General features: G+C 56.0%; 2 protein-coding genes across 5 annotated transcripts; one reads left to right on the forward strand and one right to left on the reverse strand.

The window, feature by feature from the left end:
• Positions 1-1,098: 1,098 nt before the first annotated feature.
• DCAF8 (DDB1 and CUL4 associated factor 8) lies at positions 1,099-18,278 on the forward strand (the record flags this gene model as incomplete). Of its 3 annotated transcripts, XM_080693064.1 has the most annotated exons (12): positions 1,099-1,171; positions 4,025-4,713; positions 5,722-5,862; positions 7,422-7,516; positions 10,561-10,671; positions 12,739-12,811; positions 13,159-13,216; positions 13,509-13,616; positions 14,861-14,991; positions 17,534-17,653; positions 17,771-17,887; positions 18,162-18,278. In XM_080693064.1, the coding sequence occupies exons 1-12, from the start codon at positions 1,123-1,125 to the stop codon at positions 18,276-18,278; spliced, it is 1,809 nt and encodes a 602-aa protein (XP_080549190.1). In that variant the 5' UTR covers positions 1,099-1,122. The 3 variants fall into 3 exon arrangements, with proteins under 3 accessions (XP_080549190.1, XP_080549192.1, XP_080549191.1); XM_080693066.1 differs by lacking the exon at positions 17,534-17,653 and having other exon boundaries at positions 1,150-1,171; XM_080693065.1 differs by lacking the exon at positions 13,509-13,616 and having other exon boundaries at positions 1,150-1,171.
• A 2,896-nt stretch (positions 18,279-21,174) lies between these two features.
• Positions 21,175-23,318, reverse strand: PEA15 (proliferation and apoptosis adaptor protein 15; the record flags this gene model as incomplete). Of its 2 annotated transcripts, none has more annotated exons than XM_080690721.1 (3): positions 21,175-21,239; positions 21,388-21,543; positions 23,213-23,318. In XM_080690721.1, the coding sequence occupies 3 exons, from the start codon at positions 23,316-23,318 to the stop codon at positions 21,175-21,177; spliced, it is 327 nt and encodes a 108-aa protein (XP_080546847.1). The 2 variants fall into 2 exon arrangements, with proteins under 2 accessions (XP_080546847.1, XP_080546846.1); XM_080690720.1 differs by having other exon boundaries at positions 23,147-23,318.
• Between the last annotated feature and the right edge of the window lie 536 nt (positions 23,319-23,854).

Raw genomic sequence — 23,854 nt, forward strand, 5'->3', positions numbered from 1 at the left:
AATCATACTTTGTCTTTCACCAGTGCCTTTGTCCACGGAGTGAAAGGCCTTAACAAAATTCTGGTCTGAATAATATTATTCTGTGCTCTTTGGAATTTGCTGGAGGTGGCAGGGAGGGCTCTGAAAAATCAATAACTTAGTGAAGGTGCTCTATGACATAAAAGAAGTAAGCTAGATACCCCAGTTCAGTAAAATACTGTTTGCCCTTATACAATGTGAGCGGAGACGTCTCGTTCTCATGGAAATGGCCCTTGGCTGACTCTCAGTCCTAAGAGTGAGGCCGAGGGAGAAATGAGACCGAAGGTCCTTCCTTAGGGCTCTGTGCTCTTGCGTTCAAGCTCAGCTCTGCTTCCTAGGCTCTTAGTGAATGTGCCTGTGATGAGGCTAGGACCTGAGTGGACAGAAAGCCCAAGGTCAGTGATTACCAAGAGTTGGAGTCTGGCTCGTGTATGTGTTACTCAAGATTGAACCTAAGGGTGTTCTACCACCAAAATGCCCTCCAATCTTTTTATTTTTTCTCTCTCTCTTTTTTTTTTTTTTTTTTTTTTTTGCGGGTCTGGGGATGAAACCCAGGGCATTCGACCTCCAAGTTACACGCCCGGCCCTATTTTTTATTCTTTTTATTTTGAAACAGCAGTCTCACTTTGTTACAGTCCTACTTTTTATTCTTTATTTTTGAAACAGGGTCTCACTGAGTTGCAAACATCTGGTAGAGCGTGTGGCTGCGGGAGGAAAGGTGCTGCCGGCCCTGCAGCTCCTCGCTTTCTGGAGGGCTCCCTGCTTCCGTCCTGTCTCTGGATGCGCGCCTGTGGTCCCAGCGCTGTTGTGTTCCTCCTTTCCAGACGTCTCAAAGACCGCTGCCAGCTACTCGGAGAACCAGGTAGAGAGGCAGTTGTCCGCCCAGGTGTGCCCTTTGCGGAGTTCAAGGTGGGAGGAGAGGTCTGCCGTGCTTCCCAGTGACTGAGGAGCCCTGTCAGTGATGCCCAAAGACTGTTTTACAGAAAGACAGGGCCGCACGTTGTTGACCTTCTTGTCCTTCTGCCATTGTTCCAAGGTTGTTTTTAATGATCTCATTTTCTTTCTTTCCCAGATCCAGGCTGGCTGTAGCAGACATCCCTCAAGATGTCCAGCAAAGGGAGCTGCACAGATGGCAGGACAGACCTGGCCAACGGTAAGGCAGGAATTCTGCGAAGCTGTCCTCATCCGCGGAGGCCCTCCCTCCCTCAGCGCTGGGTCTTAGGGGAGGAACGCCTGGGCTGCGGCATTTTCAGGCTAGGATTGTCTGGTCCTCGTGCTCTTCCAATGCCTCTGCCATTCTCAGAAGGTCCAGAAGGTCACTAGCAGAGATGTTCTCCTGAGAAGTCAGGCATCTGGGACTCTGAAGGGATGTTAAGGTGGCTGAGCCTAGAAAATATCTTGTATTCAGGAAGAAAAGGAAGATGCAGTTGGGGTGGGGACGGCGTTTGGGAGAAGATGGTGAGCCAGGTCGACTAAGGTCTGTTTCCATGCTCGATAATAGTTTGGTGGAGATAGCAGGTAAGAGATGAAGGGACTCCGCTAGTTAAAGCCCAGTTCAGGGGTACACGCTCAGCACTGAGAAGCCGCACGTCCATCCCTAGTGCCATGCACACTTTTTTTTTTTTAACCCAGGGGCTTTTCTACCTCTAGGCTACACTCCCAGACCTATTTTATACTTTGTTTGGAAGCAGGGTCTCACTAAGTTGCTGAGAGCCTCACTCAGTAGCTGAGGCTGGCTTCGACCCTGCGCGATCCTCATGTCTCTGCCCCCAAGCACGGGGATTACACGTGTGCTCCCACGCCAGCTCCCCTCTCCTTTTCATGGGGCTTGGTAGACAGGCACAGAGTTCTAGAGCAACATAAATACGCTGTTAACTTGGAGGCTGGCCTAGCTTAGATCAGGGTTAAGAGAGAAAACCTGCCAGCCAGAGCCAGCCTGCTAGCCTGTTTTTGTTTGTTTCTTGTATGGGGGTGTTGAATCCAGGGGCATTTTACTGACTTACACTCTCGGCCCTGTTTTATTTTAAAACAGGGCCTCTGCTAGGTTGATGGAGACTCTTAGTACTTGCTGAGGCTGTCCTGGAACCTGCATCCTCTTATCTCTGCCTCTCTAGTGCTGGATTACAGGCGTGCACCAGCACACCAGGCTGCCACCCGCTGTTTGAAAGTTTAGTTGGAGCACAGTGATACACTTTCACTTATGTAGTGTCTGGCTTGCTTCTCTTCTAATGGGCTGAATAGTTCTGAGAGTGGCCTGTGGTCTGCCAAGCCTTACTCTGCCCCTTCAAAACACTGGCCCATCCCTGAGCCAGGTCTTGATCCTTGTTGGGTGTTAATGTGGCAGGGCCTCTGAAGTCTGAATTTGTTCATCAGAATCTTTTTTTTGGGGGGGGGGTCCTGGGGCTGGAACCCAGGGGCATAAGACCTCTGAGCTACACTCCCTGCCCTACTTTTTATTCTTTATTTTGAAACAGTCTCACTGAGTTGTAGAGGGCCTCACTAAATAGCTGAGGCTGGCTGCGAATCATGATCCTCCTGTCTCAGCCTCCCAAATGCAGGGATTACAAGCTTGCGCACCACGCCCGGCTTAATCAGAATCTTAATAATAATTCCTAGCAGTTTTTACATTGTATTTCTTCTCCCACAGACCTGTTGGGTGTGGTGTTTTTATCCCATCTTCCACCCAAGCTCAGGCAGGTTGACTTTCTTTTCTCTCATTTTCTCCTCCTTTCCCCCCTCCAATCCCTCCCTTTCCCTCCCTCCCTCCGTGTCTCTCTCCCTCCCTTCCTCCCTCCCTCATTTTTGTTCTGCAGTGCTGGGAATTGAACTCTATGAGAATTGAACCCAAGGGTATTCTACCACTGAGCTACATCCCTAACACTTTTTATTTTAATTTTATTTACTTTTGCAGTACTGGGGATGGAACCCAGGGGCATTCTACCTCCAAGCTACACCCCCAGCCCTATTTTTTATTCTTTATTTTGAAACCGGGTCTCACTGAGTTGAAAAGGGCCTCACTAAATAGCTGAGGCTGTTCGCTAACCGAGATCCTCCTGTCTCCACCTCCCAAGCGCGTGCGCCATCACACCCGGCTTAGCTCCCTTTCTTAATGGATTTTGGGAACTTGGGAAGGACTGTAGTAGTTAGAGGGCACGCACATCTGTTTTCCTTTTCTCCCCTCCCTCCTCTTTCCTCTTTATTTTTCCTTACTCCTCCATCCCTTGCTCCTACCCTCCCTTCCTCTCTTCCGATTGAACCCAGGGGTGTTCAACTTCCAAGCTACGATTACAGCCCTATTTTTTTTTTTTTTTCTGGTAGGGATGGAACCCAGGGGCATTCTACTTCCGAGCTCCATCCCCAGTCCTAGTTTCTTATTCTTTATTTTGAAATAGGGTCTCACTAAATTGCAAAGGGCCTCACTAAGTAGCTGAGGCTGCCTGCGAGCCATGATCCTCCTGTCTCAGCCTCCCGAATGCTGGGATCACAAGCCTGTGCCACTATGCTCGGCTCTGGCCCTATTTTATTTTTTTATTTTGAAATAAGGTCTTGTTAGATAAGAGTTGATAAGAGTGGTCTTGTTAGATAAGAGTTGGTAAGAGTCTCACTACTTACTGAGGCTGTTCTTGAACCTGTGATCCTTCCCTCTCAGCCTCCCAAGTCCTGGGATTACGGGCATGTGCTACCACACCTGGCTCTTGCTAGAAATTTTCTTGCGGTGAGAAGATGTCCATCAAGCAGAAGCAAGCCAGTGCCCAGCCTTTGAGAATTTCCCGTAACCCTCGCTTGTCCGGTGGCTTCATTGTGACTGAAGTGTACTTACTGTGTGTGCCTTCGGTCTTTTTCAATTTCTTGTTCTGTACGTGATTTCCTCTCAGAAGCACTTGGAAATGTGCTGCTGGGTCTTCTGATGTGACCGTCTCTTAGCTGTGGTGGGAAATTGCCGTTGGGCTGCTCTCCGAATCCCATTTCCGTATTTCCTCTCCTGCCCCTTCTCCACTCGTTGCAGGAAGCCTGTCCAGCAGTCCAGAGGAGATGTCTGGAGCTGAGGAGGGGCGGGAGACGTCCTCGGGCATTGAGGTGGAGGCCTCTGACCTGAGTCTGAGCTTGACCGGCGAGGACGGCGGCCCCAATCGCACCAGCGCAGAGAGTCGCGGCACAGACTCGGAAAGCTCTGGGGAAGAGAAGGACTCAGACAGCATGGAGGACACTGGCCATTACTCGATCAATGAGGAGAGCCGCGTGCATGACCGCTCGGAGGAGGAGGAGGACGACGACGACGACGAGGAGGACGACGAGGAGGAACAGCAGCCCCGGGCCCGTCGGGTGCAGCGCAAGCGGGCCAACCGTGAGCAGGACTCGTCAGACGACGAGCGGGCCCTGGAGGACTGGGTGTCCTCCGAGACCACAGCCTTGCCCCGGCCTCGCTGGCAGGCGCTGCCCGCGCTGCGGGAGCGGGAGCTGGGCTCGAGCACACGCTTTGTGCACGAGGCCTGCGGGGCCCGCGTCTTCGTTCAGCGCTTCCGCCTGCAGCACGGGCTGGAGGGCCACACTGGCTGCGTGAACACCCTGCACTTCAACCAGCGCGGCACCTGGCTGGCCAGCGGCAGCGACGACCTCAAGGTGGTGGTGTGGGACTGGGTGCGGCGGCAGCCGGTGCTGGACTTTGAGAGTGGTCATAAGAGCAACGTCTTCCAGGTGAGGCTCCGGGGGTGGGCGAGCAGGCGCCAGGCGAGACCCCCAGCCCCAGCGGCATGCTCAGGCACCCGCCAGCCTGCTGCCTTGCACATAAGCACATTGGGAGGCTCACCGTGGACACAGTGCCTGGACCTGCCCGGGAGGTGGTGTAGCTGTCCTGCCGCGCACGGTGCAGAGCTGCTAGCATAGGCTCTTGTCTGTCTCCCTCTCTGTGGTGCTGGAGACGGAGCCGGGCCTTCTGCCCATGGCTGTGCTCTTGTCCTTTTTATTCTTTGTTTTGAAATACCATCTCACTAAGGTTTGAGGTTGCCTTCAGTCTTCCTGTCTCGGCCTCCTGAGTGCTGGGATTACAGGTATTTGCCCCACTCCCGACCAGGAGCACAGGCCCTTGGACAAATCTGTCTACAATCAAATCCTGCACCCTAGTAGCTTAGGGAGCTTGGTGTGTCACATGCCCTGTATTCTCCGTTTCTGTGTCTAATACAGGACTTAGGACACACAGTTATGAGGACTGAGTAGCCGGATAGGCTGAGTGCAGCGTGATGGTGGAGTGCTGGCTTCCATTGTGTAAGCCTCGGGCTCCATCTCCAGCCCTGCACAGACAGTGGCAGCCAAGCCAGGGGACACGGGGCACTTAGAGCCATGGCCGGCGCTTCCTACCATCTGATAGAAGTCAGCCAGGGCTGTGGTTCCGGGGGGATGCTGCTCCTCGGCCCCGTCCTGCACATTGTCGTCCCTAGGCATGTTCTCTTTCCTTCCCCAACGTTCCTCCTGGTTTTTTCCTCTGTGAGAAATCTGGGTTTGCTTCCTGAGTCACAATAGGTCAGCCTTTGCTCTTTACTTTCTCCCCGTGAGGCTCGGTTCTCACTGCCGAGCTCCCTGCCATGCAGCACCGGCTCCTCTGTCCATCAGAGGAGCTGCTTCTCCGCCCCTCGTTGCCCCCATCCACAGCTGTGCTCTCGCCTCGCTCACTCTTTGCTGTGTGCTTCTGTGTCCACTCTGCACCAGGCCAAGTTCCTTCCCAACAGCGGTGACTCCACCCTCGCCATGTGCGCCCGCGACGGGCAGGTGCGGGTCGCGGAGCTGTCTGCCACGCAGTGCTGCAAGAATACCAAGCGGGTGGCCCAGCATAAGGGCGCGTCCCACAAGGTACGCGGCCTAGCGAGGCCCTGTCTCCAAATAAAACAGGAGGGGCACAGCTCAGGGGCAGAGCACTTGGCTATTAGGTTTTATCCTCAGCACTGCAGAGACAGCAACAAGAACCTCACAATGGTTTGGAGTTTAAATCCTCTGTGGAAGCCAGGTGGGTGGCACATACCCGGGATTCCAGTAGTTGAGAGGTTGAGACAGGAGGAGCGCAAGTTTGTAGCCAACATTAGCTACTTAGTAGGCCCTGTTTCAAAATAAAGAATTTTTAAAAAAATCGGACTGGGTGTGTAGCTCAGAGGTAGAATGCCCAGGGTTCCATCCCTGGTACCTCAATAAAAGCAAAAACAGTTTGTATGGACTTCAGCCAGCATCACATCCCTCTCCGGCTGTTGAGTCCCCTTTGCTGTGGCCACCCGCCTCACCTCTTTCAGTCCTAAGACTTGTAGTTAAAGAGATGCAGGCAGCAGCCTGGTATTTGGGAGGACCCAGGTCACGTGCTCAGAGTCAGCTGCTGTGCTGGCCCAGGGAGCTGTGCCTGCCACACCTTCCCAACCCTGAAGTGCCCTCTGATTGTTTCTAGAGTGGCCTCACAGTCCAAGGAGCTGCTGGCTGGATCTCTTCCATGTGAGAGCGCCAGCCTCGCCGCCACACTGGCTCTGGAGGTGCTATGTTGTGTCTCCGTGCCATCACAGGGGAGGGCGCTCACTCCAGGCCCTAGGACAGTGGCAGTGCCCTTTCCTGGTGGCTCGGGAAAGTGAGCCCACCTCTGACTCGTAAGCCAGGCCTCAGGACTGTGGCTCAGGAGCAAGGCCAAGGAGGTGCCTCGCCGTGCCCGGGAGCGTGGGGCCATTTTTTTTGAGAACAAACTTTCTCTTTTCTTTTTTTTTTTTTAATTGTAGTGGGGATGGACCTCTAGGTTCCACTCCCAGACCTATTTTATACTTTATTTGGAAACAGGGTCTCACCAAGTTGCTGAGAGCCTCACTAAGTAGCTGAGGGTGGCTTTGAACCTTTGTGATCCTCCTGTCCCAGACTCCCAAGCGCTGGGATCATAAGCCTATATCACCAGGCCTGGCTTTCTGGCGTTTGTTTGTTTGCTTGTTTGTTTTAGTAGTACTGGAAGTTGAACCCAGAGGCATTCTACACCCCCACCCCTTTTTTATTTGTTTTGAGACAGGGTTTTGCTAGGTTGCGGAGAATCTTCCTCAGTTGCTGAGGCTGTTCTTGAACGTGTGCTCCTCCCATCTCAGCCTCCCCAAGCACTGGAGTCATTGGTGTGGGCCACTGCCTGGCTGAGAACGATCGCTGAATGGGCCATGTTTTTCCTGCAGTGTCTCTGTCCACACCCCATCAGGACTTAGAAGAGCACAGCATCTGTTCTGACTAGGCTAGGCTAGGAATAGTTCACACAGAATCAGCGGAGGCTTCAGTCATTTCCCTTCCCGGGGTTCTACAACAGAGAGGTCGCCGTTTTCTTTGGCTGAGACATTTCGGTGCAGTCCTTCATGCGGGGCGGGGGAGGACCTAGACCGCGTTCACTGTGCCCTGTCTCTCTCCAGCTGGCTCTGGAACCAGACTCTCCCTGCACGTTCCTGTCTGCAGGCGAAGATGCGGTTGTCTTCACCATTGACCTGAGACAGGACCGGCCAGCTTCGTAAGTGCAGCGCAGGCCTCAGTGCTCCACCTGGGCCTGGGCCTCGGGAGCGGCCACCTCTCAGGCCCAGCACCTTGTGCTCGAGCCTGTGAGGGCTTTGAAGGTGCTGGGCTCCCCCACTTCCCTGCCTTTCTCAGTTGGTGAAATACCAGTCTGCCTTCATTTCTCAAACAAGGTCGATTTGGGGGGGGGTTGTTTTTTTTGTTGTTGTTTTTTTTGTTTTGGTGTGGTACTGGGGATTGAACTCAGGAGCCTACTACCTCTGAGCTATACCCCCAGCCCTTTTTATTTTTTATTTTGAAATAGGGCAAGCTGGGTGTGGTGGGGCTCGTTTGTAAGTAATCCCAGCAATTCGGGAGGCTGAGACCGAAGGATCGCGGTTCGCAGCAGCCTCAGCTACTTAGTGAGGCCCTCTGCAACTCAGACCCTGTTTCAAAATAAAGAATAAAAAATAGGGCTGGGGGTGTAGTTCGGAGGTTGAATGCCCCTGAGTTCCATCCCCAGACCTGCAAAAAAAAAAAAAAGCAAGAAAGAAAAAAAGAAATAGGGCATTGCTAAGCACTGAGGCTGGCCTTGAACCTGCGCTCTTCCTGCCTCTGCCTCCTAAGCACTAGGATTCCAGGCCTGTGTCCCGGGCCGCTCTCTGCACAGGAGTCAGTAGCTTGATTTTAAGTCTCTCTCCGGTACTTAGGTGCCTTCCCTTAGCACAGGCGCGTTTCTCTGCGAGCCAGCTCAGAGGCGTGGCCCTGCGCATCTTCAGTCACACATAGGCACAAGCGAATGATAAGTGCTGGACAGGAGCACTGGCCGCTGTCAGAGCAGTAGCAGGGCTTATTGTGCCAGCGCTCGTTTGTATATGCATTTGAGGCTCACGGGAAGGAGTTTGACTTGGGATTTGATGGCGCAGTCTGGTGAGGGCGTGGTTTCGGGTGCTTCCCGTGCTGGCCAGCACTCTGGTGCTCCACGGTCAAGTGCTCTGGGCAGGTGCTCAGCGGACAGCCCCTCGGTTCTTCTGGGGGAGCACCTTGAGCCACGGAAGGCGAGCTCCTTGCCAGGCTGTGCCACAGCAGGCTGAGCGCCTCCTGATCGCCCCTTGGTCTCCATTTGTTTCCACCCCTGAGCTTCACGTCTGACAGTCCCTGAGTCCGGCGGCCGTCTCCCACGGGGCCAGTCCCAGCCCTCGGCTGGCCGGCCTGGCCAGCCTGGCGTTGGTGGCCGCCACAGCTCTGTCAGCACGTGCCTGAGGTGAGCGTGTGGGCTTTCTCCCTACGGACATTTGTTTTCAGTGACCTCGTACTCCTTTCTCTTTGTGGAAATCTGCAGAGACTTTAAATCACCGTCTTTCTACTTGGCCTAGAGCAGTTCCAGGCTAGAGTGACCAGCAGAGAGGATGCTAAAATTGTTTCCTTATAAAGAAACTTGTTGTAGCTTCCTTCTGTTTCCATAGCAGCATCAGTGAGTAAGACCTCAAAGAGCAAAGCCAAGCCTCCCCTTCTGTGGTGCCTTCACGTTTCTGCACGCCTGGCTCGTCCTCGTGATGTCAGTGTGGCCGAACACTCGGGTCCAGGGAGAGTGTCCTTTGGGGTGGTCAGTTGCATGAGCGCCATTTATTTGTAGAGAGATAAGTCTTAAGCTACATAAATTGTGCTTATTCAGCCAGAGTTCTCAGGCTGAGCTTCAATTTTTTTTATTTTTTTGGTGTTTCCTCAGGGCCCTATGGCTTGCTAAGAAGCATTAAGCCAGGAGAATGTAGAAACCCTTTTTCAGGCTTATGAACAGCTGTCTTCATAAGAGCCCTCGCTTCTGATTTGCTTCTTCAGATAAGGGAGAAATAATGCTTTTTTTTCTTGCTTTTTTGGGTGGGAAGTGGGGAAAACTGGAGATTGAACCCAAGAGTGTTCTACTCTGAGCTGCATCCCCAGCCATTTCTATATTTTACTTTAAACCAGGTCTCCCTAAGTACTGGGGTTGCGGGAATGCGCCGCCACGCGAAGCAAGAATGCCACTTTGTTTTGCCTGGCGCTAGGGCCCCCAAGGCAAGGGCATTCTGCCTGTAAGCTGCACCCCAGCCCAATTTCACTCATTCATTTTGACACAGGATCTCACTAAGTTGCAGAGTACCTCACTGAGCAGCTGGGGCTAGCTGCAAACCTGCAATGCTCTGCCTCAGCCTCCCGAGTACTAGGACTGCAGGCGTGCGCTGCCGCACTTGCCCGGCTTGCTGTTTGCTTTGGGATTGCTTCTGTGCCAGAAAACTACAGCTACTGCTGCAGCTTTTTTTTTTCCCCCCCAGTGGAGATGAAACCCAAGGGCACTCTGTCTCTGTCCTTTACCCCCCAATAAATAGGAAATTGTTCTTTATTTTGAAACAGGGCCTCACTGAGTTGCAGAGGGACTCACTGAGTTGCTGAGGCTGTCTGCGAACTGTGATCTTCCTATCTCAGCCTCCCAGATGCTGGGATGACAAGCGTGCGCCATGCCCGGCTGGCGCTCAGTTTTAAGTGACGCTTTCTGGAGTGTGTGAGGAAGACTGACCTAAAGGTCTTGTAGCTCATGGTTCCCACGACTCATTCTCCACCTTCTCCTTGTTTCTAGGGGATAGGGAAGATGTGCGCTACTTAGAAAGGGTGAGAAGACGTGGGCAGGGTTGTCTCTTAGTGGTAGGCTGTGCTTTGTGCGATCATACACGCCTGTATTCCCAGGACTTGGGAGACTGAGGCCAGTCTGAGCAACCTGAGTGAGATCCTCAGCGTTTAATGAGACACTGTTTCAGAGGTTTAAAGAGCATTGGGAGTGCAGCTGGAGGTGCACTCGGTTCACTTCCCACTTACAGAGAAAGCAGTGGGTTGGTACCTGGCTGGGCTGCAGCTGACGGGCTTCCTGAGAGGCAGTACATTCACGTACCTTTACCCTACATGGTCTAGGGAACACGAGGAGATGACTTGACCTCACAGTTGCTGGGTTTTGGCATAAGGTCAGTTTATTTGCCTTTTCTTCTTGCCATGTTCAGATAAACAGAACACACGTCTTTTCTGATCTTTCAGGAAACTGGTGGTGACCAAAGAGAAGGAGAAGAAGGTGGGGCTATACACCATCTACGTGAACCCCGCTAACACCCACCAGTTCGCGGTGGGCGGGCGAGACCAGTTTGTGAGGTGAGCCTGTTGTTCTAGGTGTCTGGGCGGTCGAGACGGGCATGCTATGTTGCCGGGCCGCCTGCAACAACTTCAACCACTGTCTTTAAGTTTTGCCCGCTTACGCTTCTGGGGTGTCCTGTCCCTTGGTGTAACTCTCTGGGATGGCGTTGCCTGTTACAGAGGGGATTGTGTTTTAAAGGACTCTAATGTGCTGGTCGAGTTCTTCCCTAGCAGCTAAGGCACAGACCACAATTACCAGCAGATGCCATCCAAATTACCATTGTACAGCTTTTTGTTTGTTTGTTTGTTTTTGTTTTTTGTTTTTGTCTTTTTTTGTACTAGGAGTTGAACCCAGGGACATTCTACTGTCAAGGTACACCCCCAATTTCTTAGTTTCTTTTTGTTTCTGTTTTTGTTTTTTGTTGTTGTTGTTTGTTTTGGAAACGGTCTCGTTAAGTTGTAATAGCAGTTTTGAATCCTGGATTTTTTTTTTTTTTTTTTTTTTTTTTTTTTTGGTACTGGGGATTGAACCCAGAGGCTTTCTCCCTCCAAGCTATACCCCCAGACCGATTTTACTTCTTTGCTTTGGGACAGGGTCTCACCAGGTTGCTGAGAGCCTTGCTACATTGCCAAAGCTAGCTTTGAACTTGCGAGCCTCCTGTCTCAACCCTCTGAGTACCAGTACTTGATTACAAGCCTGCCACCATGCCTGGCTCAACCCTGGTTTTAATCATTCGAGAGAAGCATTATCTTTGTCTGCAGTGCCATCTTTCCACTTCATTTCTGCTGTGGCGCCTTGTAAGGAGAACAGGCGCCCTGGCACAGTCCCCGTAGGCACCAGTTATTTCCTCCCAGTGCCAGTGGTGAGCTGTATCCATCCCCATTCAGTTTCGTGTCTTAAGCTATATCTCTTTATTGAGAGTGGGAAGGAACAGCTTCCCCTGGAACATGAGTGAGTCCTTGTTTTCTTGATGATCTTTCATAAATGAGAGCACTTTTTTTTTTTTTTAACGTACTGGGGATGGGACCCAGGGGCCTTCTACCTCCGGGCTACACTTTCCAGACCTATTTTATACTTTATTTGGAAACAGGGTCTCACTAAGTTGCTGAGGCTGGCTCTGAACCTGTGCGATCCTGTCTCAGCCTCCCAAGCGGGGATTACAAGAGTGTGTCTCGCCCTGAGAGAGCACTTTTTTGTAACTATATCTGAAGTTAATTATAATAAGAATCATGGGGATGAGATACATTTTTTAAAAAATACATAAGAGCTGGGCATTGTGGCACAGGCTTGTAATCCCAGTACTTGGGAGGCTGAGACAGGAGGAGCGCGGGTTCAAAACAGCCTCAGCTATTTAGTAAGGCTTCTGCAACTTAATGAGTCCATGTTTTAAAATAAAGAATAAAGAAAAAAATAGGGCTGGGAGTATAGCTTGGGGGTAGAATGCTCCTGGGCTTAACCCCCAGTACTGGAAAAATAGAGAAAATACATGAGAGACGGCTTTCCTTGTCCGTGAATCCTGGATAGCCTTAATACTCTTCTCTCCTGATTCTCTTGCCTTTAAAAATTCTTTTAGAGCCGGGCGTGGTGGCGCACGCTTGTCATTCCCGTGCTTGGGAGGCTGAGACAGGAGGATCGCACGGGTTCGAAGCCAGCCTCAGCTACTTAGTGAGGCTCTCAGCAACTTAGTGAGACCCTGTTTCCAAATAAAATATAAAAAAGGTCTGGGAGTATAGCCCGGAGGTAGAAAGCCTCTGAGTTCCCCCCAGTACCACCAAAAAAATAATAAAATAAAATAAAAATAAAAATTCTTCTTTTAGTCACTAACCCTTAAATACATAGCGGCAATTTTTTTTCTTCTTTTTGCGGTATTGGAGATTGAAACCAGTACCAGATTGTTAGTTTTCCAGTGAAGATAAGCACCCAGTGACATCCAGGTGGGCAGAGGTGGGCAGGCAGAGCGCTAAGCCAGGCTCGGCTCGCCGGGCAGGCCTCGGGCAAGGGCTCCAAGGACGGCAGGGCCTCGCGCAGCCCCTCAGCGCAGAGCCACTCTCCAGGGGAGCTTGTCGCTGCTGCTTCTGCTGCAGGATTTATGACCAGAGGAAAATCGACGAGAACGAGAACAACGGGGTCCTCAAGAAGTTCTGTCCGCACCACCTGGTAAGGCCCCCACCTTAAGGCTCCTCCTGGGAACGGTGCAATGTGGAGGGAGAGCCGGCTGCCAGGCCCGGCTGGATCTGCCGCCTGGACTCACCCACCTCTGCAGCTGCACTTGGCTCTCCCACCACGGAGCCGCAGTAGCCCCTACCTGCGGGGTCACGGCAGGGCGGCAGGGCTAGCGGCAAGCACAGAGGGAGGGGATAGCCCAGAGCCCAGCTCCCCAGGGGCTGCATCTCAGGGTTGTGCCTGTCTCTGTGTCCCTCTCTCTGGGAGAAGGAATGGGTGTACAGGAGGCCTCCCGAGGGATGGCAGCGGGGTGGGCGTCAGTCAGCATCTCCTTATTGCAGGTGAACAGTGAATCCAAAGCCAACATCACCTGTCTTGTGTACAGCCACGACGGCACAGGTACGTGAGGCCTCCTGGCACGCCCTCTGCAGGGGGCTGCGGGCGGGTGTGCCCCCAGTGCCCACCGCTGTGCTGGGGAGGAGGCAGGCCAGCCGCCCTCCGAGGTGATGGCAGTCCGCGGCGGCCATGCGGAAGCCAAGCTCTGCTGAGCAGGCTCCTGAGTCACGCCTCTGGGCCTCTGCCGCCCTGTCTGCCCTGCGCGACCTCGCTTGGCCGCGGTTCCCAGGAGGGCGGGATGGTGCTGGGCCCTGGGCCCCAGCCCAGCCTCACCACTGTGTGCTCTTCCTGGCAGAGCTCCTGGCCAGCTACAACGACGAGGACATTTACCTCTTCAACTCTGCTCACAGTGACGGGGCCCAGTATGTGAAGAGATACAAGGGCCACAGGAATAATGCCACAGGTGATGCTGCCTGCTGGGGCGCTGGCCACGTCCTGTCGCCTAGAGCCCAGTGCTTGTCCAACCAGGGCCTCGGGGCTCCTGGGCACGAGCGCTCTCCTGCTGCCTGTTTGCGAGTTCTCCGGGCTGGAGGGGAGGCTGGAGAGCGCTGGCTGCGCTGCTGTCCCCATTGCTTGGTCTAGGCATGAGTCTGCACTGGGCCTGTTCCCCTTCCTCCGGCAAGTGCTTGTTGGCCCTGGGAGGCCTGCTGCGGCTGACGAGTGCGGCTGACCCCACTGGCTGGAGCAGCTTGCGCCTCTAGGGGTGGAGGCAGGAGTGATGCTTTGGCCTGAGGCGGGGCACGACTATACCTGGCCTAAGCTGTGTGGAAGAGTGGCCTTGTTTGTTTTTTTGTTTGTTTGTTTTGTTGTTGTTGTTGTTTTGTTTGTTTGTTTGTTTGTTTGTTTGTTTGTTTGTTTGCGGGTCCGGGAATGGAACCCAGGGGCTCACAATCCTCGATCCTCCCGTCTCAGCCTCCCGAGTGCTGGGATTCCGAGCATGCCTGCCACGCCTGGCTGTGGAGTTATTTTAAAATATGCTTTTATCAGTACATTGTCATCACACACCATAATGAAGTCCAGCGCAATAGGGACACACGTGCTCAGTGCATTTGCTGGGCTTGCTGAGGGAGGATCTTTTAAAGCACCACACACCCTGGCTGCACTGGCGTGGGGGCATCCAGTGTGCAGAAGGGGGGTGGGCGGCCACTGCCACCTCCCTGACACAGGCACCTGGGAGCGGGGCTTTTCTCCTGAGCTGGGGAAGCGAGGGAGAAGTTGCACTTGGATCTCAGCCCGTAGGCAGCGTCGCAGCCAGTGTGGAACCCCTGTGGTAGCTGGGTCCCTTAGTAATGCTAGCCAGAGGCTAGAGCTCTGTCCTGCAAAGTCCCCCTCGCAGGCACGGTCCAAACGCTTCTCCCCGGCGGCAGCAGCATGTCCCTTCATGAGTATCAGGTCAGCTGCGGCACGTGCCCAGGAGAACCCTAGGCGGGGCTAGAGCCTGTGCTCTCGCGCCCTGGGGAGGACCTGAGTCTGACTGCTGTGCCTCTCAGAACTGTCCGCTCTCCAGGGATCATCTCCATTTATTTTTTCAAAAACGAAGGGGCTCGTTTGGCTCTTGGTTGGTTGAGTTTCTGAGTAGCCAGCATGAGGTGAACACAGCGGGCACAGTGCCAGCTCATGTGGTCCGCTCCTCCTCTATCCTTTCAGTGAAAGGCGTCAACTTCTACGGCCCTAAGAGCGAGTTTGTGGTGAGCGGCAGTGACTGCGGGCACATCTTCCTGTGGGAGAAGTCCTCCTGCCAGGTCGTCCAGTTCATGGAGGGGGACAAGGGAGGCGTGGTGAGTACGGTGTCAGCGCCCGGCTCACGTGGCCACACCGCGGGCTCGGGAACAGCCTGCCATTCTGATCAATAGCTCTTCCTTTCCCCTCTTCCTCTTCCGTAAGGCTGGGCAGAGAGGAGGAAAGGGCCTTAGGGACCTGGTCTCTGGACACGGGCCTCGTCCAAAGCAGGTGAGGGCACAGGGTCCGCGCTGCGAGGTCGTCCCCAGGGCCACCCCAGGAGGCTCGGCCAAGGGTGACGGGAAATCAGAACATGGTCTGACATCAGGTAATGTGGTATCCAGTCTTTAACTGGTTTGATGTGGAAATAGCCTCGCGCTCGGGAGTTAGGTGTTGACGCGCCCAGTGTAAGTGTCTGCTTGCCTTCATGGGTACAGTACACACAATGGATCATCTGGGCACACGGTGGCTGTGTGGTCACTTACTGTTTTAAAGCAGGTGTCTGAGCAGTAGCCCCCTTGGGCTCATCACCACCAGCCGGCCTTCCTTGGAGTTGCGCGGGCAGCCTGTCTGGGGCAGGGCCAAGTAAGGAGCTCTTAGCGAGACACGTGTAGCTACCACATTGCTTTGGCTTCTCTTTGTTGAGACCTAGAATTAGGAACAAGTGCAGAACTTTCCTTGGAAAGGTTCTGGGGCCACAGAAAAGAGGAAGGGGACAGTGGGAAGGCTAGATGGAACTGCCGACCTGGGGCGGCCTTGTCTGCCTAGCTCTGCGGAGTGGCCGGGGCTGCCGAGTGCCCTCCTTGCACCCCAGCACGGGGTCGTGGAGCCTGGCCCGGCTGTGTGTGCTGGCGTGGCTTCTAGCTCAGAGTGGTCCTGGCAGCCGGGAGCCTCTTCCTCTTGTGTTTCTCTTGCCCTGCTGTGGGAGGGTTTCAGACTTGCTGCTGGTTCCTGGGACCTACGTGGGTCAGGGCTTGTGTCCCCTGGTGAGGGAGGAAGGAATCGGAAGCGCAAGGTGTCCGCTGCCCGCTTGGTTTTCCGCTCTTCTATAGGTCCTCTTGTGCGCAGCGCCGGAGTTTGTGGAGTTCCCTGTAGTCAGAGAAGCTCAAGGCCAGCCGTCCCTTCTTGATCCCACTGCTGGCCTGCCTCCGCCCCCGAGAGCTGCAGGGACAAGAGCCTCCCAGGCGGGCTCTGGGTGCTCAAGTGGGCAGAGCATCCTCTTGGCATGAGCCCAGGCCTGAAGCCCAGGGTTCTGAGAGAGAAGGGCGGGCGGGAGGGAAAGCAGTAGGGCCTGAGGGGCTTGGCCGTCAGGACACCCCTGCTCAGGCCCCGAACTCGCCTTGGTCCCACTCGGCTTCTCGGGACAAGGTCAGCATGCTCAGGAGTAGCGCCAGAGCCCCCAGAACGTGTCACCCTTGCACCCCTGCCCCGCAGCCCTGCCTACGGCTGATGCGTCTTTCTGCTCAGCATTGTTGTCGGATGGAGTCCTGGGATCCCGGAGGGTCGGGGAGCCCAGCTCAGGTGCTGGGTGGAGGCACTTGTGCTCCTGCCCTCGCGCCCGAGGGCTGTGCCGTCATTGGCCATCCTCCCTGCAGCTGAAGCAGAGCGGCTCCGAGGGCAGGTCTGTAGTCAGGGCTCAGCAGGAGCCGGGTGAATGAATGCAGGTTTGTGTGTGAGCTGTCACGTTTTGATGCTTCCAGGATCTAGCGTTTCTAGGGCTTCCTCGTGTTCAGAACGTGCTGCCTGAAAGCCAGATACGACCTGCAGTGAGCCAAGGCTGACACGCAGGAGGAGTTTGAGTCTTAGGCGCAGATCAGGCGTCTTCTCTGAGCCCATCTGTGGAGGGAAGCTTGCCGTCCAGCTTGTGTCTCCTGCCTGCCCCACTCCTCCTCAGCAGCGAGGCAGGGTGATTGAGGGAGGTTAGTCAGGAGAAAACTAAGAGAGGCTTTTGCCAGAGGATGTCTTCCTGGGCCACACAGCAGCTGCAAGGCGGGTGCCCTTCCTAAATGCCTCTCATTTGACTGAAAGCCCGAAAACGCTTTAGCAGCTGGGTCTGGGACGAGCTCTTCCGGGGGGGATGGGGACTATCCTGCCCTACCCAAGTCAGACAGCAGGGGGCATGGGCGCGCTCAGCGGAAGGAAGCTGCCCGCCCGGCCTGAGCTTCCTCCAGCCCTGCAGAGCTCTTTTCTCTCCCCAGTGACTTACTCAGAGAGCTGGACTTGATGCGGGGCAAGGTAGCAGAGCTCCGTCCCCTGGGAGGTCCAGGCTCCAAAGCTGCGAGCCTCCCTGCCTCCCCTGGCCCCCTCCTCCTCCAGCTTCTGCCTCCCTCGGTTGGTAAAGAGTGCACGTGAATAGGGTCGTTCTGACTCTTCTTGGGGCCCAGTGGCAGCTGCTGCTTTCTTCAGTTCTTAAAATGTATTTGCCACTCAGCAACAGCCACCGAGAGAGGTTTTCCCGCCTCAGGCAAATCGGCACGGTGCAGTGAGCAAGGCCGCATGGGCCTCGCAGCCTTGTAGAGAAGCCAGGGGTGAGCACACGGCTCGCCTGCCCTCTCCGCCCAAGCTGGCTCCTGAGCCGGCCCTCCTCTTCCTCCCGGCCAGGTAAACTGCCTGGAGCCCCACCCTCACCTGCCCGTGCTGGCTACCAGTGGCCTGGACCACGATGTGAAGATCTGGGCGCCCACGGCCGAAGCCTCCACGGAGCTGACGGGGCTCAAGGATGTGAGTGTCTGGGCCCCGGCCCTGCCCCGCCTCAGCAGCCCCCCCCCCCCCCCCCCGGGCTCCCTGGGCCAGAGCGCGCCTGCTGAGTGAGGCCTCTCCATTGCCGCCCCGCTCCAGGTGATCAAGAAGAACAAGCGGGAGCGGGACGAAGACAGCCTGCACCACACCGACCTGTTCGACAGCCACATGCTCTGGTTCCTCATGCACCACCTGCGGCAGCGGCGCCACCACCGGGTGAGCGGGCAAGAGGGGCGCGGCCTCCGGGAGCTGCCCTTCTGGGCCACAGAGAGGGAGGGGTGCCTGCTCACAGGGCCACGGTGGAGGGGCAGGCAGCGAGGTGCCCTCCATGCTAGAGCCGCCTCGCGCAGGGGTCAGCCGCGCGCGCAGACACCTGCAGCAGACGCCACATGGCCCGGTGTGAGCTAGCTCCTCTCTGGCCCTCTAAGGAGAACGCCGCTGGCCCTGGCCTAGCCAGGACGGTTGCTAACGCCACTTTCCCATCCCACAGCGCTGGCGAGAACCTGGGGTTGGGGCCACAGATGCGGACTCGGACGAGTCTCCCAGCTCGTCGGACACGTCGGACGAGGAGGAGGGCCCTGACCGGGTACAGTGCATGCCGTCCTGAGCCCGCCCAGCGGGCTGGCTGCAGCCGGGCCTGCCTGGGCAGCACCTGCCAGCCCAGCCTGTGTCCAGCAGAAACGCACTTTGGACTTTTTGCTTTGATAAAAGACATCCCAGGAGGAGGACAGACTGGAGGGATGGATGAGCCACCAGAGCGCCCGAGCAGGGTGGTGCTCTGGAGAGGACTCCTGGGGCCCGCGAGCTCAGCGGAGACGGCCCGGAGCTGCTCTCGGGCTGTGTTGTTAACTGGCCCAGGATAGGGCACAGGCTTCTTTTTCTTTAATCTCCCTTGTTTCTTTGGGGGTGGGGGAACTGGCTGCTCAGTACCGGGCCAGGGTGCACGGTAGGGGTGCCACAGTCTTTGGTTTAGGTTTCTGACCTTTTTTCCTTTGTATTTTAAAATGTCTATGACAGTTTCATTGTTTTTTTTTTTTCCCCGAGCAACCCCATCCCTGGGTCACCCTGTGCTGGGCGCGCTGGAGCCCTCCGCACCCACACGCCGCCGCCCTCCGTCTACACAGGGCTCCACACGGTGCCTGCGCCCTCCGGCCATCCCGCAAGGTGAGGGCCAGGGTGAGGGCGGTGGCATCACCCCTGCTGTCTTCCTTAAAGACCTGTGTGGCAGCGGCGCCTCCCTGTCCCTATCACTGTTAGAGGCCTAATTTTATATCTATAAATATATTAAAAAGCAAGTCAAACTTGGATGTATCAAGGTAAAATTATTGTCAAAGTTTAAGTACCTATATATTCTCTATGAATGCAATAAAGGGACTTGACGGAAGAGTGAGCGAGAGTGATGCTGTGAGGGCTATGGCCGGGGGGCCTCCAGCCTCACCAGGGGCCTCCCTCACCTTCGCGGCCCTGCTGCAGCCCCTCGCCCACGGGCCGCCCTGCTGCAGCCCCTCACCCACGGGTGGCCGGCCTCCTTCCCTGCGGCGGCCAGAGGCCCTCGCCTAGTGTGCGTGTGCCGCAGCTGGCCTGCGTTCTCATGGGGCTGCCCGCCACGTCGTCCTTCAGGACTCCCCTCTGCCCGCGGTGTGTCAGTCCGGTCTGGGCTGTCCTGGAGTCTGCCGCTCGGGCTCTGGCTGGAGGCAGGCACAAGTGGGAGAGGCCCTGTCTAGCTAAGTGGCATTTAAGAGGTGGGCATTTTCCTGGCCCCTGTTCCAGCAAACAGTGAAAGATGTGGGGTAATGCTGCGCCCCCTCCCGGTCATTCAGAGGCTCCAAAATACCCTGGCCATGCACAGAAACTCACTCGCCTGGTCAGTCAGTTCACCTTTATTCCAGGGGCAGGAGGCCGTGCACACTGCGGACAAGAGCATATGGGCCACCTCGGCCACGGGGAGGGAGGGCCAGTTAGTCTTTTGATTTTGCCTTTCAGAGGAGCTACTAGACTGTTGGCATGACCCTGCCTTTCCCCCTCCATTACTCCGCAAGGAAGGCTCCCAGACACTCCTGCTCACCCTCTCCCCTCTCCACACACAAGCTGGATGGGCAGGGGGACTCGGGAAGGTCGTGTGAGGCAAAGCCGTGGGGTCCCGGAGGTGTGTTAAGGCAGGTGTCTGCAACAGAGGACTGAGGCCAGGGGCAGGCGGGCGCTATCCAACCTCTGGCTCTGCTCGTGGCCAGGCCCCTCCCTCTAAAGCTTCACTAACCCCCAAGCCCCAGCTTGCTCTAGTGCCCTTCTGTGCGGGAATCTGCTGCCGGACTGGCTTCCTCCCTCAAAGGCTCTCCCTAATGGTCTACACAGCAACCTACTCCTGCTTCCCCGCACTGGGTTCCCGCCCACCCCACCCGCTCTGGCCTAGACAAGGAGTTACTGCTAGACACCACAAACAAGGGCAGACATGGCAGTGTGGGTTTAATATACATATATGTAGAATATATATGTACACACAGTTAGCACGGTCGGGGCAGGCGAGAGGCTGGGGTCATCACTGTTGTCTAATCTGGCTAGGCGGCGTCCACAAGCCCCAGGCCCAGGGCAGCAGGGACGAGGGCCACCAAGGCCCTGAGACTGAGCAGGGAGGGTCTATGGAGTGGGAACACTAGGGCGCTTGTTCTGGCTCGCGGGTTTGGGCCCAGGCGAGAGGGAAGGTTGCCTGCAGTCTCCATCTCGGGCCCCTGCAGGTGGGGTGATTGAGGTTTTCACTAAGGGTTCCCCGCCTCCCTAGGCTCAGGGTCCCCTCTCTGCCCGTGTCTGCACCCCCGGCCCCACAAGGACCAGCCAGTCTCCAGAGCAGCGGGCGGGAGGGTGGAATGCCGGCCACTCAGCAGGATTGGGTCTTTGGGACCAGGGAGGACCCAGTGGTGTCTCCTCGGATCCCTGGCTCACACCCGTCCTGGGCCCACAAGAGGGTCATAAAAGGTACCCAGGCCCTCTGCCTGAGGACCCACAGGAAACGGCTCCAGCTGGTCCGGCCCCTCATGCCAACCCTGAATTCCCGCCTGTCTGAGCCCCTTCTGGGCAAGGGCTGGGCCAGTTCACCTTCTCCCTGCTGCTTGGGTGTGCCCACCTCCCGTACCTAACCTCCACCTCAGCTCTTGGCGCAGGAAGCGCAGCTCCTTTCTGCTTCCATGTTTAAAGATATGGGTGAGAGGGGAGGAAAGCGCGGTTGGTTGGAAGGTCAGGAGGTTTCTATTTGCATAGAAACAGCCCCGCTTCCCCGAGAGCTGGACACTAAGCCCCCATTCCCTGACCCCCGTCGCCTCACCAGGAGGAACTAGATGAGCTAGACACAGACAGACAGCCAGAGCGTGCGCACACGCACACACACACGCACAGAGGGAGTAGGACCAGGTTAGTAAGTGGGTGCAGGGGCTGCCCTGGCCCCTCCGTGGAGGGCAGAGAAGGGGCCGGTCTGGCAGAGGTCCAACCTTCCTCCTCTTCCTCCGCCTGGCTCAGGCCTTCTTTGGTGGGGGAGCCAGTTTGATGATCTCCTCCTCGGAGGGTTGCCGGATAATGTCTAGGGCAAGAAGTCCAGAGTTGGGCGTGTGGAGGTGCCAGGCCGGCTGGCCAGCCAGCAGGAACACCGCTCCTCCTCCCTACACACCCACCCGGCCGCCCGCCCCCGCGAGAGAGGGCGCCATCCGAGGGCCGCCACCACCTCCTACCTTTGTACTTCTTGGCACTGGGGATGCGGGTCAGCTTGGTGTCCAGCTCATCCTCCTCCGAGATCTTGAGCACGCGGGTTCTGTAGTCCACCACCATGGTGAGCAGGTCGGGCCGGCGTGAGATCTCGAAGATGTGCTCGATGTAGGACAGGTTGTCTGGAGCAGGGCGAGGCCTGGTCAGCACGGCAGACACAGGCCGGCCGCCTTCCCCAGGCAAGGCTCTCCTAGGCTGAGCCGCTCCCAGCAGAAGGGGTACAGAGCCAGGAGGGACAGGCGCTGTCCCCAAGGAAGGGCAGGCGTCCAGATCACAGTTTAGAGTGAGGGTTTTGGGTCAATATCAAGTCCCATGCTGGGGGCAGGAGACACAGAAACACTGCCTTCCAAACGCCGCACTCAGCCTGTCTGCCTGCTGCTTCCCCCCAGGGATGGGGGGGGCACTGTTGGCGAGCTCAGCCCCCCCTGTTACAGCCTCCGGCCGCAGCCAGGGAGTGCAGCCTAGAGGTCTTCCCGCAGCCTCCCTGCCCAACACCCACCCAGTCTCTAGCCAGAGTTAGGGTGAGGGTCCCCTCGCCTTCCAAACGCCTGCCAAAGGCCTGCTATGGCAAAGCCTGCCTGGTTGGTTGGTTGGAGTACTGAGGATGGAACCCAGGGTCATTCTACCTCCAAGCTACACCCCCAGCCCTGTTTTATTTTTTTATTTTGAGACAGGGTCTTGCTGAGCTGCTGAGGCCAGCCATAAGCCTGCGATCCTCCTGTCTCAGCCTCCCAAGTACTGGGGTTACAGGCGGGTGCCTCGGCACCTGCTTATTACAAAGTCTTAACTCACCTTCCAACTAAGCTAAGCAGGACTCCTGGCTCTCCAAACCCGCCAGATGCACCCCTCAGATGCACCCCACCTCGGGATCCTGGATTCTCTTACTTCTTTTTGGTACTGGGAACTGAACCCAGGGGACCTTCTCCCTAAAATAAGTCCCCAGCTCCCCCACATTTTTATTTTTATTTTTTTTTATACTTTTTCCATTGTTTTTTTACAGAGCTGAGGATTGAACCCAGGGCTTTGTACATGCTAGCAAGCGCTCTGCCACTGAACTAAATCCCCAGCCCCTACTTTTTTAAATTTGAAATGATCTTGCTAAGTTGCTGAGGGGACCTCAAACCTGCAGCCCTCCTGTCTCAGCCTCCCAAGTACTTACTGGGGTTGCACGTGTGTGCCACCACATGCTACTTTTTCTCTTTTTTGTTGCAGGAGGCTGAACCCAGGGACATTCTACCTCCAAGCTCCACCCCCAGCCCTATTTTTTATTCTTTATTTATTTATTTATTTATTTTTTGGTGGTACTGGGGATGAAACCTAGGGGCCTTCTACCTCCGGGCTATACCCCCAGACCTATTTTATATTTTATTTGGAAACAGGGTCTCTTAAGCCAACTGAGGCTGGCTTTGAACCTACGCAATCCTCCTGTCTCCACCTCCCAAGCGCGGGGATTACAAGCGTGCGCCACCACGCCCAGCTTATTCTTCATTTTGAGACAGGGTCTCACTGACCTGCAGAGGGCCTAAGTAGCTGAGGCTGGCCATGAACCCCGGTCCTCCTGTCTCAGCCTCCTGAATGCTGGGATCACAAGCTGGGATGACAAGCATGCCAGCATGCCCACCACGCCCAGCTAGGACTTGTGCACTCTAAGTGCGCCACCTTAGGGCTCTCTCTGGAGCCCGTGGCCCCCCAGCCCGACCCGGCCCGGCCCCCGCGGTGGCCCACCTTTGTCCAGCTTGTTGTGGCTCTCCAGGAAGCTGAGCCAGGCGCTGCCCGTGGTGATCTCCTCACTCTTCTCACTGGGAATGTCCTCCTTGCAGGCCGACTTGAGCTGCTCCAGGTCCTCCAGGGTGATGCTGTTGGTGAGGTCCTGGAGGAGAGTCCCGTACTCGGCCATGACCGGCTGGGAGGCGACAGGGGACAGGGTTTGAGCGAGGGGCGGGCCCACTGGCTGGCAGTCAGGCCAGGCGTGCCCCCCACACACAGGGAGGCTGAGGGAGGAGCGAAGCTGAAGCCTGAGCAGTAGGGCAGCCAGGAAGAAAGTCAGGAGCTGGAGCCAGGCTGCAGCCTCCAGCGACAGTCCTACGTCCCCCCACTATCTCCTCCCCCCCCCAACAGTAGCCCTGGCAACAGCTCCCCTGACTGAGGAGGCGGTCACCATGGCAACCTGCTCCCGACTTTCTCACCATCTCCAAGTCCCCCCCAGAGCCACCCCACCTACCCCGGCCCCTCCCCCTGTCAGGGAAAAAACCCAAAACACACTCAGAAACCGCGGGAGGGGCTGGGGGGGATGGCGGGCCTGGCTCTAGCTCTCCCCAGCAGAGGGGTCCTCGCTTCAAGTCCCCACCACCTCGCTGCACGGGCTCACTGGAAGGACGTCTGGCTGCCCCACCCACCCCCGCCCCCACCTCTGTGTGCTTAGCCTTGTGTTAA

The sequence above is a fragment of the Muscardinus avellanarius genome, assembly GCF_963383645.1.
Source record: "Muscardinus avellanarius genome assembly, chromosome: 3".
NCBI classification, from domain to species: domain Eukaryota; kingdom Metazoa; phylum Chordata; class Mammalia; order Rodentia; family Gliridae; genus Muscardinus; species Muscardinus avellanarius.